A 17,733-nucleotide genomic window follows, 5' to 3' on the forward strand; every position below is an offset into this window, starting at 1 on the left:
CAGTTATATTTTCCAATCAAAATGATTCTTTGCATTTCTTTGTTTTTAACATAAGACATATTTCTGTTATGCTTTATCAAAGCAAGAGAGACAGTAAGATGCTCTGCATACATTCTATTGGCGATTGTAAAAGACGCACACAATGTATCGGGACGGTCTGCCGTCGTCTCTCAGCATAGTATTTTTGATGACATTTACAAAGCAAATAAATTTAGCTTCTTCTCAGAGAATGTCTATCGCCCTCTCCTCTTAATTGTACTTGTTCAATTGAATGTTTAATATTGTTTCTTTTGTGTGGAAACAAATTGAATATAGTTACTCTTATTCTTAAATAAAACTAGGCATATATTGTCAACAGGTCGCTAGTTAAGCCAACATTGTTTTTGACAAACGACATGCTTCTGTCTTGTTTAATAATATAATGCTGATTGCAAAATGTTCAGTATATGTTCACTCAGGATTCTTAAAGGTGTGTTGCCATTCTAAATTTAAACAAACGTCTACTGAGGGAATATAGTGGAATCTTTATCCTCATAAGCTAAGTGCAAGCAATTTCTATCCTTATATTCTTGCAGTGAAAATTGAGATTGCACACTGTGTCTGAATTGCACATTTTTTATTCGATTCTCTTGCCTCCTTCAGCAAAAAATAATAATTGCAGTTTCGCATTTGGTTCATTATCTTATTCCTTTTGAAACATTTTTCCAAATTCCTCTTAAATTGTACTTGTTCAATTACATGTTTAATATTGTTTCTTGTATGTTGAAATAAATTGAATACGGTTACTTAAATACAACTAGGCATATATTGTCAACAAGGTTGCTAGTTAAGCCAACATATCGAAAGGCATGGCATCATATGTTGTGTAGTAACAGTTATATTTTCCAATCAAAATGATTCTTTGCATTTCTTTGTTTTTAACAAAAGACCTACTTCTGTTATGCTTTATCAAAGCAAGAGAGACAGTAAGATGCTCTGCATACATTCTATTGGCGATTGTAAAAGACGCACACAATGTATCGGGACGGTCTGCCGTCGTCTCTCAGCATAGTTTTTTTGAAGACATTTACAAAGCAAATAAATTTGGCTTCTCAGAGAATGTCTATCGCCCTCTCCTCTTCATTTTTTACTTGTTCAATTGCATGTTTAATATTGTTGTCGAAAGGCATGGCATCATGTTGTGTAGTATACTTATATTATCCAATCAAAATGTATCTTTAGCTTTCTTTGTTTTTAACGAAAGACATGCTTCTGTTATGCTTCAGCAAAGCAATAGAGACAGCAAGATGTTCTGCATACATTCTATTGGTGATCGAAAAAAACGCACACACAATGCATTGGAACATCTACTGTTGTCTCTCAGCATAGTATTTTGATAACATTTACGAAGGAAATAAATTCAGCTTCTCCTCAGAGAATGTCTATCACCCTCTCCTCTTAATTGTACTTGTTCAATTGCATGTTTAATTTTGTTTCTTGTGTGTGGAAACAAATTGATTATAGTTACTCTTATTCTTAAATACAACTAGGCATATATTGTCAACAGGTCGCTAGTTAAGCCTACATTGTTTTTGAAAAATGACATGCTTCTGTCTTGCTTTAATAATATACTGCTGACTGCAAAATGTTCAGTATATGTTCACTCAGTATTCTTAAGTGTTGCCATTCTAAATTTAAACAAACGTCTACTGAGGGAATATAGTGGAATCTTTATCCTCATAAGCTAAGTGCAAGCAATTTCTATCCTTATTGCAGTGAAAATTGAGATTGCACACTGCGCATGAATCATGCATTTTCCTGTGCCGCCTTTGACAAAAAAATAATAATTACAATTTCACATTGCATCCATCCGGACTAGCTAGAAGCATGTCCTCCTTTTGTTTTTATTTTGTTTATGATCTCATTCCTTTCCAAACCTTTCTCCAAATTCTCTCCTAATTGTATTTGTTCAATTACATGTTTAATAATATTGGTGTATGTGGAAATAAATTGAATACAGTTTCTTAAATACAACTAGGCATATATTGTCAACAGGTCGCTAGTTAAGCCTACTTTGTTTTTGACAAAAGACCTGCTTCTGTCTTGCTTTAATAAAATAATGCTGACTGCAAAATGTTTCGCATTTTTTTCATGATCTTTATTCCTTTCGAAACATTTCTCCAAATTCCTCTTAATTGTACTTGTTCAATTACATGTTTAATATTGTTTCTTGTATGTTGAAAAAAATTGAATAGGGTTACTTAAATACAACTAGGCATATATTGTCAACAAGGTTGCTAGTTAAGCCTACATATCGAAAGGCATGGCATCATATGTTGTGTAGTACACTTATATTTTCCAATCAAAATGATTCTTTGCATTTCTTTGTTTTTAACATAAGACATATTTCTGTTATGCTTTATCAAAGCAAGAGAGACAGTAAGATGCTCTGCATACATTCTATTGGCGATTGTAAAAGACGCACACAATGCATCCGGACGGTCTGCCGTCGTCTCTCAGCATAGTATTTTTGATGACATTTACAAAGCAAATAAATTTAGCTTCTTCTCAGAGAATGTCTATCAACCTCTCCTCTTAATTGGACTTGTTCAATTGCATGTTTAATATTGTTGTCGAAAGGATGGCATCATATATTGTGTAGTATACTTATATTATCCAATCAAAATGTATCTTTAGCTTTCTTTGTTTTTAACGAAAGACATATTTCTGTTATGCTTTAGCAAAGCAAGAGACATCAAGATGTTCTGCATACATTCTATTGGTGATCGGAAAAAACACGCACAATGCATCGGGACGGTCTACCGTCATCTCTCAGCATAGTATTTGTTATACTGTTTATTGCCCTCTCCTCTTAATTGCATGTTTAATATTGTTTCTTGTGTGTGGAAATAAATTGAATATAGTTACTCTTAAATAAAACTAGGCATATATTGTCAACAGGTTCCTAGTTAGGCCTACATGTCGAAAGAGTCGCTGGCATCATATGTTAACATCAAAATGCATATCTTTAGCTGGCCATTAATATCCATAAACGTTTGCTACATTCTATATGGCATTCCTGCATCCAGAAAATCAACCCCTCACATATGGGAATTGTACTTGCTAACAAATGTCCAGTAACGCGAATGAATAATAATAAAATATTCTGCATATGTAGAGGAGTGTCGCAATTCTAAAACGCATAGTAGAATCATTTTGGGGGATCCTGTGACCATGTTCTTCCTACCTTTTACATAATTATAGCTTTAATATGATTTTTAAAAAATTTTATTTTAATCAAAAATTCACTAATTACTTAGCCATGTCAGTTTGTACTCCTGTGACCAAATTTGAATTGAATTAGACAACTAATTAATTATGCTGTTTTTGGTGATGTCAGTTGAGTGAAATTGTTAATTTTCCAGAAATTGCATTAAAAGATATATGACTTGTTAAAAGCATGAAAGAAGTTGAATGCAAAGGCCTCTTACAATGTGAAAATATTTCTTATTCTACTTACCAAAGTGGTCCTTTGATTATCCTCTAGTGTGCTGCAGCTGAGAACTTGCCAGTGTTGTATGATGTTACTGAGAGAACTTCACCAAGTCCTTTGGTTGTTTGGTATGTGTATGTGTCTGAGGGAACTTCTGTGTTCTTTGATGTGTAATATTTTTCTGTGAGAACTTCAGTATGGAGTGTGATTTTCTTGATGCTGCTGTAGCTCTGTCTTGCTAACAAATGTACCTATCTTTGTTTTAAGAACATTATTGAATGATAGACATCACAGACATGTCGGAATGATATAAACAAAGCCAAAATTCTTAATCGCATTTTCATATTAGGTCATCATCTGAAGCCTCCATTGAATTTCATCCAATAGGATTGATAGTTAATGTCACAGAAGTCCTGTATTATAACAGCATTAACTCCTCCCTATTTCAGCTGCATGTTAAGTAACTGGTTGAATATTGAATTGCATGTTAACTGTGTAATTGGCCTTTCCCATTAGTGATTTTAGCAGAATAGCAAACATAGTTGCACACACCACATTATATCTGTATAAAGTAAATGTAATACACAATCTCATTTATGTATCCTGTTGTTTCGTCAACCTAATTTTGTTTTAGTATTACAACATCAGCAGAGCACATCGTCTATTACGTGTTGATAAACTAATCTTGAAGGCTTTGTCATAATGTTGATGGTCTCTGGTAGGAGCATCATCATTATCTACAAAATGAGTACACTTATCGCGCAGTTGCTCACTGATTCACGCATGCGCTAGACTCGTATTTCACAATAATCTTTTAACCATGTACTGTATTACGAGAAGAAATAAAATAAGCTGTAACCTCTAAAATTCCATCGAAACAATTCAAAGAAATATGAGGCAATGTCCAACATAAAAGAAACTTAAGGGCAATTTGCTTTTAAACATACTGGGTTCCAGTTACCATGGTTCATGCTTTAAAGATAAGATCGAAATTAACCAAAGTGGTCTCCAGTTTCTTGTATTTGCAATATGTGTCAATAGATGCATATTATATATTATGTAATCCTTACCATATATTTCCTCGCAATCTAAAACAAACTTCATAAGGGGTAACTAGGTGTAATCAATCATATATGTATGTAATCATCTTATGTATAAATTAATATTAAAAATTAAATTATATTATCATACAGCCTACAACATTAGTTCTACTAGAATATTCTTCTTATATAGCATTTACTGTAGAACTTGCCTAAGTCAAATCCAAAATGCCATTGAAAAATTGTTCAACTTCATGTAAAATAAGTTTTGAGTTAATAGAATTAGAATTAGGCTAGGTTAACTGTAAAAGGGATGTTGGTTATGCTCGTAGTATAACTGACCAATCAGAATTAGGTATAAAATTACTTTATCAAAACTTCTTGCTAAGCTACTGTTACCATGGACTATTAATAGCTTTTTGTCATGGTTTTCTACTTTCACAACACTGACTATCTTAACAATTCTATCAACTTTGTTGACAATGGCTGATTTGGGATAAGTTGTTATGAACAATTGCATTTCTAATTATGTAAACATTTGCTTTAAACATTTTCTTTCAGTTAGAGCCTGAGGTTTTTTTGGTTTTTTTTTACACTGCAGGCTTTAATAAAAGATCAGCAGAATGCAATATGGATGTACAGACTCCTAATTAAAATACAGGTCTCTCTCCAATTAAAGACCCTTTTGGGTTGTCTTGAAAATAAGACATTCATTAATTTGCCACTACAGAAAATTGGAAAATTAATTGGAAGGGGTCTTTAATTAGAGGGAGACCTGTCCTTTCAATGTTGTAATATATTTATTTGTATGTTATACAGTATATTTATGTTTTACAGTATGTTCTACTGAATATCTATTTTTTTATTTGTAATAATTTTGGTACTTATGTTCATTATGCAATTTTTGTGTGTGAAGGGGGTATTCACTATTTTCCACATCCTTCTCTACTATTGGTTTTATTATTTGCAAAAATATGCACCATAAATCCTTAATAAGCGCCGGAGCGCTTATAAAATGTTTTTTGGAATCTTCAGTGCGTGCTTATTCAAGAACAATGCTTATTTAAGGATTTACGGTATGTTTATTGGAAAATAAAAGTTGAGAAAAATTGGTCATAGGCGACAATCATCGGGCCCAGGTTGCTTACAAGAATACACAAATGCCAGGTCTGAGGTAAAAATAATTAATTCATAATTTTATTTCTCATATGAGATGGTAGCTAAGAAAGGGAAATCTTTCCTGTACATGTGCCAGCTACCATATACAATTCATAGTATATAGTATGTATAAAGGAAAAACACAAAAACATGAACAATTAAGATCAGCTTCAGGTTGTTGGGTAAATTTTTAAGCACAAAAGTGGTTGAGGTTACTTACAAGAGGTGGGCTCTTACTAAAGGTATCAAATGCAGTGATTAAATAGGAAACAAAACAGGCTTTTGACAAGTGGTCGGACAGAGGTTCAACTGTATATACTATACAGTATTTTAAAGCTTGTGTGGTTCTTTTAAATGAGCAATTCAAATGTTTATATGTGTATAGGTATTATTAGTGAATAAGGCAATTACTGTACAAATATTATGAATAAAAAGTATATTCAAATTAATGTACCTGTATTTTTAAATGTTATTGAAGAAATAAAAATGGATATTACTATAAGACAGTAAATGTTTATATTTATTATATAGTCCTTCGTCTACTGTTTAAGATAAATTTGTATTTTAAAAAAAGGACATTTATTTTTTTCAGGTTCTTAAATATTGTTAGGCCATATCACTATTGAATGCAATTGTACTCTACCTTTAATTAACATGTCGTTAGTTTCTCTGTCACAGATCTTTCAACAATATAATATATAATAATATTGCCTATTATGTAGCCTTGGCTAAGATTGATGATACTTTTCAACATCTACTGTGATAGGCCTGCAAAAAATATTTTTGTGCCTTTGACCATGAGAATTATCTTGATCAATTGCCTACAGCACCAAATGATTTTACACTATTATAGGTAAACAGTAGTACATTAGTGGTTTGGAGCAAGCACAGATATCAAATTTAATTTACTGGTATGCATTAAATTGTGATGTGTAAAAATATATAAATAAAATAATTTTTTTTTTCTAAAACCTTCCACACACTACAAATTCCCTGTGCACATAAAAATTCACTAAAGTAGTTAAAAACAATGCTTAGTACCAGAAATTTAAGACCAACAAAAGGGGCCCACCTCACCCCTACCACCGTAATTTAAAAAAAAACAAAAAAAAAACACGTTTTTGAATCTTGAATGTGTGTTTGAATTTTTCGTCAAACAACTTTTTTCTGTCTTATAAAATAAGTTCTATAACATATCAAAAAATGTTTTCCCTGCGGAGCCTGATTTTCAACTCAGCAAAAGGCAGACCCCTGTTCACTTCAAAAACCCTTTTGGGTCATCATGTTCCTATTAAATCCCTTCTCCTGAGTTCAAGTAAATACTTTTTCTACTCATGTGAAAGCAAATTAGATTGAAAATCGACTTAGAAAATATCTTTAATTTTTAGCAATTTAGCAGGGTCAAATTATGGGTAAATATTTTTTATGTTCAGGGGTCTCAAATGTTATGCATATTCAGTTAATATTGACCAATAAGCAACTCTGTTTCTTGCTAACAAGGCATTTCATTGGCTCAACTGCTAGCTCCTGTCATCAATTGATCTTTCAGTGGTTGTATTGCATTTGTTAACTTTAATCCAACAGTTCTCAGGAGTACAACTTCTGGTCTATCAGTTGAGTACAGCCTTTTCAAGCCATCGATGGTTGCCATAATGGGAACAATATGCCGCTGCCTTTCAGTCTCATACTTGCACAAATGTAACATAGAACCTGTATACAGAAAAGAAAGCAATTTTATTATTATGACAAAATATTTTGTCTTGCAGATGTTAATGGAAAACACAACAATTTGGCATGTAAAATAAGTCTGACTTAGAAATTATTATTATTTGAGTTAGGCAAAGTCTAACTCAAATAATAATAACCTTCCTGACTGCGTTAGCGACAGTGTATAGATTTTAAGGAAACCAGGTTTAATGTAGCACATATAATGCGTCATCTACCTAGTAACCACATAAATAAATACCTACATTACCTACTACAGTATTAATTTCATTCCAAAACACTTCATGTTGGGAGGAAAGACTCACAACCATGGGCCATGTAAGTCAATATTATTGCTCTACAATAACTGAGAGAATATTTCTTCCCAAGATATAATTTTGTTGATCTGTAACCTGTAATATAAGATTACTTACCTACATCACCTCCAATACTTAATGCTTCTTCTAGAATGGAAGTCAGGCTCATGACATCTCCAAACCCAAGGTTAACACCCTGTCCAGCAAGCGGGTGAACTCTATGGGCTGCATCTCTGGAAAATGATGTAATATAGATACTAGATATGAATGGACAAGATGAATATACAATTGATATCCAAGACAATAATTAGGGAGCACAAGTTGATAATTGCCAATTGGATGGGGTGGGGGACTAAACAGGCTCCTTAATGTATTATAACTGAATTGCCTAGTAAGTATCCCAAAACAGTTGAGGTAGGTGTTGATTCATAACACTGAAGACTTTTATAGCACCCACCCCACGAACCTGAATCCACCCTTGGTTAACCAATTTTTATTTCTCATTCCACCGTTGGCTTGACTTCAAAGATTTAGGTGGAGGAATGTCAACATCCACTAAATACTTGTTGGTGGTGGCCAATGGTAAGTGCAGGCCTGTCCAGTTCAAACTAGGCTCACTCCATCATACTCTGAACAATTACTTGATTAATTAAAAACAGATGAAAAAGGAATAAAAATAATCATACCCTATTAAAGCCAATCTGGGTTTAACATAGTACGAAGCATGCCCCAATCCTAAAGGGAATCTTGCTCTACTGCCATCACTAACACCGATGATGCTAGGAGGAAGCTGTCGAATACCAGTGCCCTCTGGTTTGACAAACCTCAACAGACTATCAACAACGTTGGAGACGGTATACACTACCTCATGACTTTCATATTCCTTCCACTGACAACAAAACAAATTTAAATAATATATAATAAAAATTATACGTATATAATATAATTTTAGTAATCGATTGATAAATGAATGCTTTATATCTATTTAATTGTATCTAATATAAATTCTTGTAATAATACTAATTATATAGTACAGTACTGTATAAATATTCAAGAAATCAAAAATAAAATAGCAGGTGATGTATAATAATGATTATTATAATTTTATTTCCATCTGTTCAACAAATGCTGAAACCTAGGTGGCAAGCACACATACAGATTCCAGTAACTTAATACTTTTGCAACTTAACTACAAACATATAATGGACATAAACGAATTCAAACATGGTCCTTAACCTGCCCTAACTCTCAATATGAGGGTTACTGGAGGAGCCAAGCGGTAAGACTCCAGTTAAAACCTGACGCTGGGACTATGGGAGTGACCTGACCTGGCCAGGTTTGAACCGGGGTCTTAAGCACAAGAAGCAGGAACAATACCTCTCATACAACCGCTCAGCTCGGTTGCATAAAACAAAGAGAATAGTCTTGAAGTTTCTTTTTTCTTATAGTTCATATTGATTTAAAAATAAAATAGCACAGCTCGGTTGCATAAAACAAAGAGAATAGTCTTGAAGTTTCTTTTTTCTTATAGTTCATATTGATTTAAAAATAAAATAGCAGACACTTACAAATGCAGAATTGACAGCATCCACAAACTGGTCTTCAGGCATCGACACCAAAGCTTTTGCTCTGTCATGGCCCACAGACCATACCAATGAGCTTAATGTATCTGTCAGCTAAACAAAAAAGCCATCTTTATTCATTGAAAGCATGTCATCTACGTTTTATTTCATAACATAATATTTCAATATAACAATATTAACTATGAGGTAAACTTTTAATGAGCTAGTACTTACAGGAAGCATTGCAATCGGTCCTGAAGGCAAAAAACGTTGCCAGGCAACTGTATTCTCTACAGGCTACAGATAAATGCAATACAAATAATTAATAAATTATAAGAACAATAGGCTTATATAACACAGTATTATTCAGTCCTGTTTGAAATTGCCCCACGTGGGATAAAGAATTTTTTTTTTGAATGCAAAAGCCCTTATATTACATTTATTATTACACTATTCACTACTATTTCTACTAATTATCCTCACAAAAAAAAAAGAAGAAAGAATACGGACAAAATAAAGACATAAATATGATGCATATTAATCAATACAAAGAAATTAATATAAATAATTATAGTACAGTATAATGCAGTACAAAATATACTGGAAAATATGTTAGCATGTGGATACAAACCTCAGAGAGCATTAACGTTGCGACAACACCAGACTGGTCATAATCCCATCCAATGTGATTTATATTAGCTGCTTCCCTGATCTTTGATCTATTGCCATCTGCAGCAATTAGGAGCCTCGTTTCAATAAACTTCCCGTTTTCCAACTGTATCTTGACCCAGGCTGATGGGTCGACTTTACTTGGGAACTCAATTTTCTTTGCTTTGGTGTTGTATTGTACTTCTACTTTAGTCTTTTCAAGCTGTTTAGAAAGCGCCCTCAGCGTCACATCATTTTCAACAATGTGGGCAACGCTTATTGTGAGATCACCCTGGTCAAACGTTATCAGAGCGTCTGAGCATGCATCCCATACCTGCATCCTACAAACTGACTTTGTTCTAATCTCCTGTATATGTTGCCAAGCATCTATCTCTGAAAAAAAATCATACAGTAGAGTGGTATTAATGATCTGAATGCACACCATGGCCCACGATTCTAAAAGACATGAGCAAAAATTTCTATTCCTTTATTCAATATTTATGCTGCTATATCAATAGTTTTTAAGCAATTAAAATATCATTCACTGCCATCAACTACTGTACCTGTTAATTTGCTATTTTCATTCATGTCCATGTACTTTACTGCAAGCTAAAAAGTTCCAAAACTAAATATGCCACACTGCAATGCAAGAGGTTTATTTTCACCGCTAAAACTGCTGTACACTCACAGAAGAGTATCACCGTGTCAAGATTAGTGGGAAGTAACGTCATGTTATTGCCCAATCATAAGGACGCAAAAACTTGAATGTCAAATACAAGCATTGGAGTGCGCAGTATAGATTTAAATTTAAACTCTATGGCATTAATGTTAAGTTCATACTTACTTTCCATAAGTTGAACCGTCTGAGGATTGAGTGCACACACCCGGTTGCTGTATGCTTCTGGCTGGTCATCAGAATATGTTGGTTTACTACCCGTTTCCAATAACAAGATTTTTTGATGTTCAAACATCTTGTTATGTCCTGAAACATCAAGAAAGAAATATCAACATGTTAGCAAATTGCATATTATTAATAAATAATAATCACTGTCTTTCACAAAAGCGAAAAGCTTGTTGTGTTTGTCCTTACCAACGTTGTACAGGAATGACGGATCTGACACCTCAAAAGCTTTTAATTCATAATATTTAAAATTAAATTGAAGAATAAAATGTATTATAAACACTGATGCATGCAATGTGCAGGGGTGGCATGCACAGGGGTAGCACCAGTGGGTGGCTGGCGGGGCCCAGTCATTATTTTTATTTCTTTATCCATACATATAGTGCTATTTTATGAAGATAAAATAGAGCGCTCAAAGCGTGGACTACAGTAGCTCTCATACAGTAACTTCCTTCTCCCCCAAGGGTCTCTTCGTGTTTGAGCTGGTCTTCGTGTCAGGCCTGGACCCCCTGACGTCCGATGAACGACTAGGTCATCGGACCAAAAATTAAAAAGAATATAATAATCTGCCTATCTAAATAATTTCTATTTTGATTGCCAATCCCTAATAATATTGTGGTCTAAAAGCACATTTAGGGCCAAATTAAGACATAAAAACTCTCCCCATGAACCCTAACAGGGATTTTTTTATTCCGGGCCGTCGACCAAGGCTGTGTCGTCGCCATGGTTCAGACCTCTCCGTCGGACCCCCTGTCGGCAAATATCTGGAGCCACCGCTGTTTTGATTGTCAAACCCTAAAATAAAATTCTCCCCGTGTACCCTACAAGGGATTTTTTATTCTGGGACCTGGAACCCCCCCCCCCCCCAGCACCACCACTTGCACACCGGTGTACGGCGGTGTCAGGGGTCCCAACTCTCTCGGAAGTTACGAGAGCCTGCCAAAGACGCCCTCCCAGAAGCAAGCACAGAAAATTCACAATATAATACAGTATTTGCATATTTTTACACTTTACATCAATTGTCTCATGGAATTCAGCACTGATTTGCATCACCATGCGCAGCAAAATAAAATTAAATATGTTAAGGAATCTCATTTAACTTCAGATCTCAAGGAAGAGATTTTTTTTCGAACTTGGGGGTGGCGTGCAGTATGCGACATGCAGTATGCAGTATGCAGCAGTGTATGGTGGTTGCCTTTTAATTAGCGAGACCAATAATAAACGCTTGAGTGAACACCAGATAAATTACAAACCTAATGCACATGCCATTCCTGTGCCAACCATCCCAGCTCCAGCAATAACAATATCATAAAATTCGCTTGCAGGATTTCCTTCATTCTCTGTGTGTTCCTCTCTACTTTCATTTACACATTGGAATCGTACAGCTGAGAAGCAAGACAGGAACCGGTTATGTCTTTTCAAGTTTTCTATCAATAAAACACTGGATCTACATAGAGGCACTCCTCTGTTGAACGCTTTTGAGAGGTACATTATAAATCTGATGCATAAATGCCGTATTCTTGTAAAACTTTAGTCCAACACGTTCAGTATATTTCCAAACACTTCGCAAGCACTATCAACTATAACAACATTGATTAGCGCCATCTATAGATCTTTTTCGATTACTTGACCAAATTGACTAATCGTCTTTCATGTACCAAGACTTTAGGGTTGGCCCCTGGATGTAATGAGATGAAAGGTCTGATTTTATTGGACAGTTTTCCATCACGTGCGGAAAAATGGCTGGTCAACAGAGTAAAATATATCTTGGCCTTCTAAATGGTATAGCTAAAAGACAGTACTATGGAAACGAAGAATTTACTGACGATTTTTTAAAAAGTGAACTTTTTCCCGAATCGTCTGAAGATGAATTTCAATCAGTTCTTAGGAAGTTCAAAAATCTATTGAAGGTATCAGCCTAAGCCCTAGCCTAGCCTAGCTAGGTTATTTAGCCACTTCGTTTGTTTGGTGGTGTGGGCGGTGGAAATGTCGCATGCCCCTGTTTACGTTACTGTACCTACCGTTCAGATCTAGGCCCTAGGCCTAACACAGACTCAAGCGTAGGCCCTTTCATTCTGGGATGATACTATTATTACTCTCATTATTACTTTTTTTAATAGAAATTTTGTAGAGCAGTGACTTCATTTTTTTTCCACAAGTCTTCATTCCATTCAAGACAAGCCCTAAAAAAAAATATTTATTATAATATTAGAGGCCTAATACTTTTAAAAATTTTTGTTTATTTGTTTCTTAGAGTAATAGTAAGTGCAGGAACGTGGCAAAGTACTCTGTGCTTAAAAGCCCCTCTTGTAAATATTTTGTCATACTGTGCAATACAGCCCCTAATTCCCGCAAATTAGTGAAAGCGCTCTCATGGTTGAAATGTCACATTAACGTCTTTCGAAGAGTCGAGTCATAAATGTAATTTATGAGATAACTATATGGTTTTTCATTCATGTGGCTTAGAAATTAATTTCATCTAATTTACCGTGCGAATCCCATGTTTTTTACGCGCCGTATGTTAAAATATCATGGTTGTACTGTAAATACAACATATCTAGGCCTAACCTAGTCCTAGTTTTTGAAATTTGGGAGAACTTTGAACAATATCGGGAGACTCGCAGATAGCATGTAAATTCGGGAGACTCCCGATCAAATCGGTTGGGTTGGATCCTTTGTGCAAACTTCATTCAAGGGATGGTTGGACCATGGAGGTATTACTGAGAAGGAGATCACTTGAAAAAGCTACACGCACGCAGCGCTATGCAAATGAACCAAGATCAAAGCTGCCGCAGCGTATGAAGAACGTTTGCGCGATGCCTTTGAAGTCCCATGTGTTCCCCGCCATCAAATTTTCAGCAGGCATTGTTTACCAAAAAATTGAACATGGCGAAATGGAGAGCACCTTCTTTTCTCGATGCGCACTACATACAGTCGATCACTATGGCTGCGCAATCGTTTCCATTTTGAAGCTGATACATTTATCTCTCATAAAATATCAAACATATTAATATTTTCCACAAAAAAAAAGTTTCGAATTTAATGGAACATTTACATGACTTTTAAAAGTATAGTATATTTCAACTTCAATTTTCATAAATTGGCCAAAATTCGCCAATTCTAATTTTAACAGATATTAATTAATAAATGATTGAGGATTATAATAAACTAAGTCATTTTAGGGTTAACGAGGGTTAACTATTCGAAAAATCAATCCAAAATATGAGTATTTTTCAGTTTTACGCTGACTTAGCTTTATAGTCGAAGCAATCAATCTTTAGACAAAATTATAATGAACACGGAAGTAATTTTAACATTAATATTTTACGGAATCCGTTCCTGAAATATACAAATAATAACATACCAAAAGTCCGAAAAAATCTAATCAGGGGAACATTGTTCTTTATAAAGATATTTAATGGGTTAAAATCAAATGCTTTATTGCACAACTGCTCTGTTGGAAGCGTATAAATGCATGTCGTTGCCAAGTTCTTGCTAACGAAAAAATGTGAATTATAGGGTAATACGCCCGCGCACGATCCAAAGGCGGGGAACACATGGGTTTGTGGCGTCAAAGGGATCTGTTGCCGAGTGATCTCCTTCTCAATAATACCTCCATGGTTGGATCATGCTTCATTTGGCCTTCATTGTTGCACCATACTGTATACCATAAGTATTTTTGAATTGCGTGGATGATACCTCAAAAACTAGTTCAAATTTGCTTTATAAAATCGCATAGAAAATAGGTGCGCAGAATCATAATTATTGCATAATATAATTAAGATTAGGTCAAAGCCTAATTTTCTGCTAATTCTGCTTGAAATCAGCCCTTGTTTTCCAAAATGCGTGGACAGATTTCTAGGCCTAGTACTTGGAGGATATATTCCTCAAGCAGGCCTTACTTTAGAGTTATGGTCCTGCACAGTTTGGGTCATTGGCACAATTTGCAAAATGCGTATTTTTGCGTAATTATGCAGATAATCCTAAACGGGGGGTTTATTAAAAGTTGTTTGCATTCCTTAATGTAAAGAGAGAGCTTGTTTAACAAATAATAGTTTTTATCTTTGAAATTGGAGTATATTCTGAGTGCAAATAATCATTTCATGGTTCTTTTTTGTTATTCAGAGTTTAGTTTCAGCAGATATGGACTTTAACCAGCTTGAAGCATTTCTAACATCTCACAAGAAAAAGCGTGACGGGGGACTGACAGAAGAACAAGCAGCTGCCTTTACAAAGTTCTGGAAGAATAACAAGACAAAAATTCACGAAAGTGTAATATCACAGGTGTGTAAAATATAAATTTAAAGAAGAAATAATTATACTGTATACTGAATGTGTGCACCTTTGAGCGTTTACCCTATGATGTGATACGATAATGCTTTATATTACAATCGTCATTCACACAATATGATACACAATTATGTGCAAGATAAAGGAATTTGGTGTTTTTCTAATGTTGTTTTTGAGCATTTTATGATGTGTGGTGAAAATAACCAATTTTGTATGTTTGCAGAGTTCTTGGAACAACACATTAAAAAGTATGAGTTGGAGAATTGATGTCAAAGGTCAAGCTAAAAATATTGAGCAGATTAACACCCCTACAGCTATTGTTGAATTGCAGATAACAAACACACATGGAAAAAAAGAAGTAAGTATCTGTACAAGACAAGACTATATGTACATTGATAACCATTCCCCAGAAAGGTGCAGCACTTATGCTTTCATCTTAACTAATACAGCATTCTCTGAATGAATTTAATAAATACTAATAAATACTACAATGTATTATGTTATAAATAATAAATAATCAAGTAATTTGTATCATACGCACACTTTGGAATATAAACAACAGATATTTAATAACTTTGTTTTATTTCTTTCAGGGGACAGATATTGTGCGATTTGAAATGGACGAAGAAAAACTTGGACATGTTATGCGAAGTTTAGAGGAAATAGAGCAACAAATTCAATCGCATGTATCATGAAAATTCCAATTTACCTGTGAACTGACAAGTGGACTTGTTTGTAAATTCATCAGTGAACTCACTTTTTAAGTTCATTGATGGACCTGGCATATCAACACATTCTACTATTCCAAAAAAATCCACATAAATCTGTGAAGTCACCAGTGAATTTGCCTATAAATTCCCCAGTAATGTGAATTCTTCTATTAAGTCACTAGTTTCCTTTCCTGGAGCCTTGCCATGAATCTGCTTGATTTTGTACATTGTCTATCAATTTCAAACTTGCTATCTATATTGTCAGTAAAGTCTAGAATGGGTTGCCATTGTGTGCCTGCGAGTTGCATAAATGAGAAGAAAGGCAAATGTACAAAAAACATAAATGATCTAATAAATTTCCACCATCTAATTAAGTTATAATTAAGTACACATATCAATGCATGGATAAAGATTTACAAAATACAGGTACAATTTCTTGTAATACTAAAGTGATATTGATATGAATCAATATTTTATATAATGCTGTGTAGTGCATTAAAAAATAAGATACAGTATATTCACTTTACCATCATTTCACTGGACAGAAACCAAGTTGGCTACATTTCAAAGTAAAAACCATTTCAAATGGACCAATATCTCTTAAATGTAGAAAATATTTCATAATTTTTACATATTTTTTGCAGAAAATTATTTAAAATCAAATTAAATTTCAATAATTATTGAGAGTATAAAAAATTCACCACAATATAAATGATTTAGGAATTCGTAAACATCTTTCAATATTTGGAAATTGCAAATCTTTTAAGCTTTTTAGTATTAATAATGTATTTCATTGAATTTCTTCCATTATATAGTATATATTAAACAATATACAGTAATTATTTCACCTACTTTTATTCTGTTTTGTTATTTTTTATATGAAAATATGTAATCATGCAATGGTGAATAAAGAAAATATTTTCAAAAAGTAGAAAAAAAAGTTTTTATTTTGTATGCAATGGTCTGTTGTAATTACATTACAGTATTTCTACTTCTGCTACTATGGAAAAACACATTTTTTTACTAGTAAATTATTACTTATTATACATACAGTATTTTGTTATTTTATCAAATAAGATAGTTTTATTATTCCACTAGCTACCACCTGATACAATACAATACGGCTCTACAATTGTGCTATTTTCGGGCATCCCAAAATTATACTTTTAAGACCCCAATATTAGGAATTGGCAATCATAATACCTTTGATTGGATTTTAAAATAAATATTTTGACGACTGTGTTGCGGTGTCGGACAACCGCAACACAATCATCAATTGCAGTGCGTTGCAAAACAACGAGAACTACACTACAGTACATATCAATACTAAACATGCCATTGATTATACACTACAACCAGAATAACCAAATTTTTGTCCGGGGATTTTCAGTCCCAATACCTCAATCTGAAGACTATAGCCTACAGAGAAACCACCAAGAAAATACCAAATATGCAAACTGTTGATTGATTTTGTTCCTACACCATGATCATTTTGTTTTTTAGACGCTGGAAAATAATCTTTGAGGCGTTTTGGGCGATCGTTTTTTTCTTTTTCTTTCTTTTTTTTTTTCTTTTTTTGACTTTCCTAAATCCGCCTCCGACCTATGTCAACAACATCCATCATCATCGTCGTCGCCATCGTCCTGGACACCATCATTTTCATCATCATCATCACAACCACCACCATTATACTGACATCGCCATCACCGTCATAATCATCATCATATTTTTTCATATATATATATATATATATATATATATATATATAATATATATATGGTATAATATAGCGTAACGGTAATAAAACTCATATAAGATGTTGAAGTTTAAAAAATACTAAAATTTATTGATGCGAATGTTTCGGCTACTCCTGTAGTCTTCATCAACGCTTGACATAATTTTTTATGTAATTCTGTACTGACTATTGACAA

General features: G+C 33.9%; 2 protein-coding genes across 2 annotated transcripts; one reads left to right on the forward strand and one right to left on the reverse strand.

Moving 5' to 3' along the window:
* Positions 1 to 5,390: 5,390 nt before the first annotated feature.
* LOC117107735 (ubiquinone biosynthesis monooxygenase COQ6, mitochondrial-like) lies at positions 5,391 to 12,293 on the reverse strand. Its single transcript, XM_033249487.1, has 8 exons — positions 12,056 to 12,293; positions 10,746 to 10,883; positions 9,885 to 10,294; positions 9,488 to 9,550; positions 9,260 to 9,367; positions 8,378 to 8,580; positions 7,809 to 7,924; positions 5,391 to 7,380 (listed from the first exon to the last, which is right to left on the reverse strand). Exons 1-8 carry the CDS (start codon positions 12,291 to 12,293, stop codon positions 7,184 to 7,186), a joined length of 1,473 nt encoding a protein of 490 aa, XP_033105378.1. The 3' UTR covers positions 5,391 to 7,183.
* A 221-nt stretch (positions 12,294 to 12,514) lies between these two features.
* On the forward strand, positions 12,515 to 16,695 carry LOC117107718 (COMM domain-containing protein 1-like). Its single transcript, XM_033249453.1, has 4 exons — positions 12,515 to 12,712; positions 14,928 to 15,086; positions 15,316 to 15,450; positions 15,686 to 16,695. Exons 1-4 carry the CDS (start codon positions 12,542 to 12,544, stop codon positions 15,785 to 15,787), a joined length of 567 nt encoding a protein of 188 aa, XP_033105344.1. The 5' UTR covers positions 12,515 to 12,541; the 3' UTR covers positions 15,788 to 16,695.
* Positions 16,696 to 17,733: the final 1,038 nt, after the last annotated feature.

Source organism: Anneissia japonica, unplaced genomic scaffold (assembly GCF_011630105.1).
Source record: "Anneissia japonica isolate Jap-2015-1 unplaced genomic scaffold, ASM1163010v1 scaffold287871_len1641731_cov197, whole genome shotgun sequence".
Classification (NCBI taxonomy): domain Eukaryota; kingdom Metazoa; phylum Echinodermata; class Crinoidea; order Comatulida; family Comatulidae; genus Anneissia; species Anneissia japonica.

Excerpts from the sequence above, each read along its gene's own strand:
- LOC117107735 (XM_033249487.1), bottom strand. The coding sequence starts at position 12,293 with ATGTACCTCTCAAAAGCGTTCAACAGAGGAGTGCCTCTATGTAGATCC. Across the intron at positions 9,551-9,884 it reads CAACGTTAATGCTCTCTGAG|CCTGTAGAGAATACAGTTGC; the intron begins GTTTGTATCCAC and ends ATTTATCTGTAG. Across the intron at positions 7,925-8,377 it reads CCCAGATTGGCTTTAATAGG|AGATGCAGCCCATAGAGTTC; the intron begins GTATGATTATTT and ends ATCATTTTCCAG.
- LOC117107718 (XM_033249453.1), top strand. The coding sequence starts at position 12,542 with ATGGCTGGTCAACAGAGTAAAATATATCTTGGCCTTCTAAATGGTATA. Across the intron at positions 15,087-15,315 it reads ACGAAAGTGTAATATCACAG|AGTTCTTGGAACAACACATT; the intron begins GTGTGTAAAATA and ends GTATGTTTGCAG. Across the intron at positions 15,451-15,685 it reads ACACACATGGAAAAAAAGAA|GGGACAGATATTGTGCGATT; the intron begins GTAAGTATCTGT and ends TATTTCTTTCAG.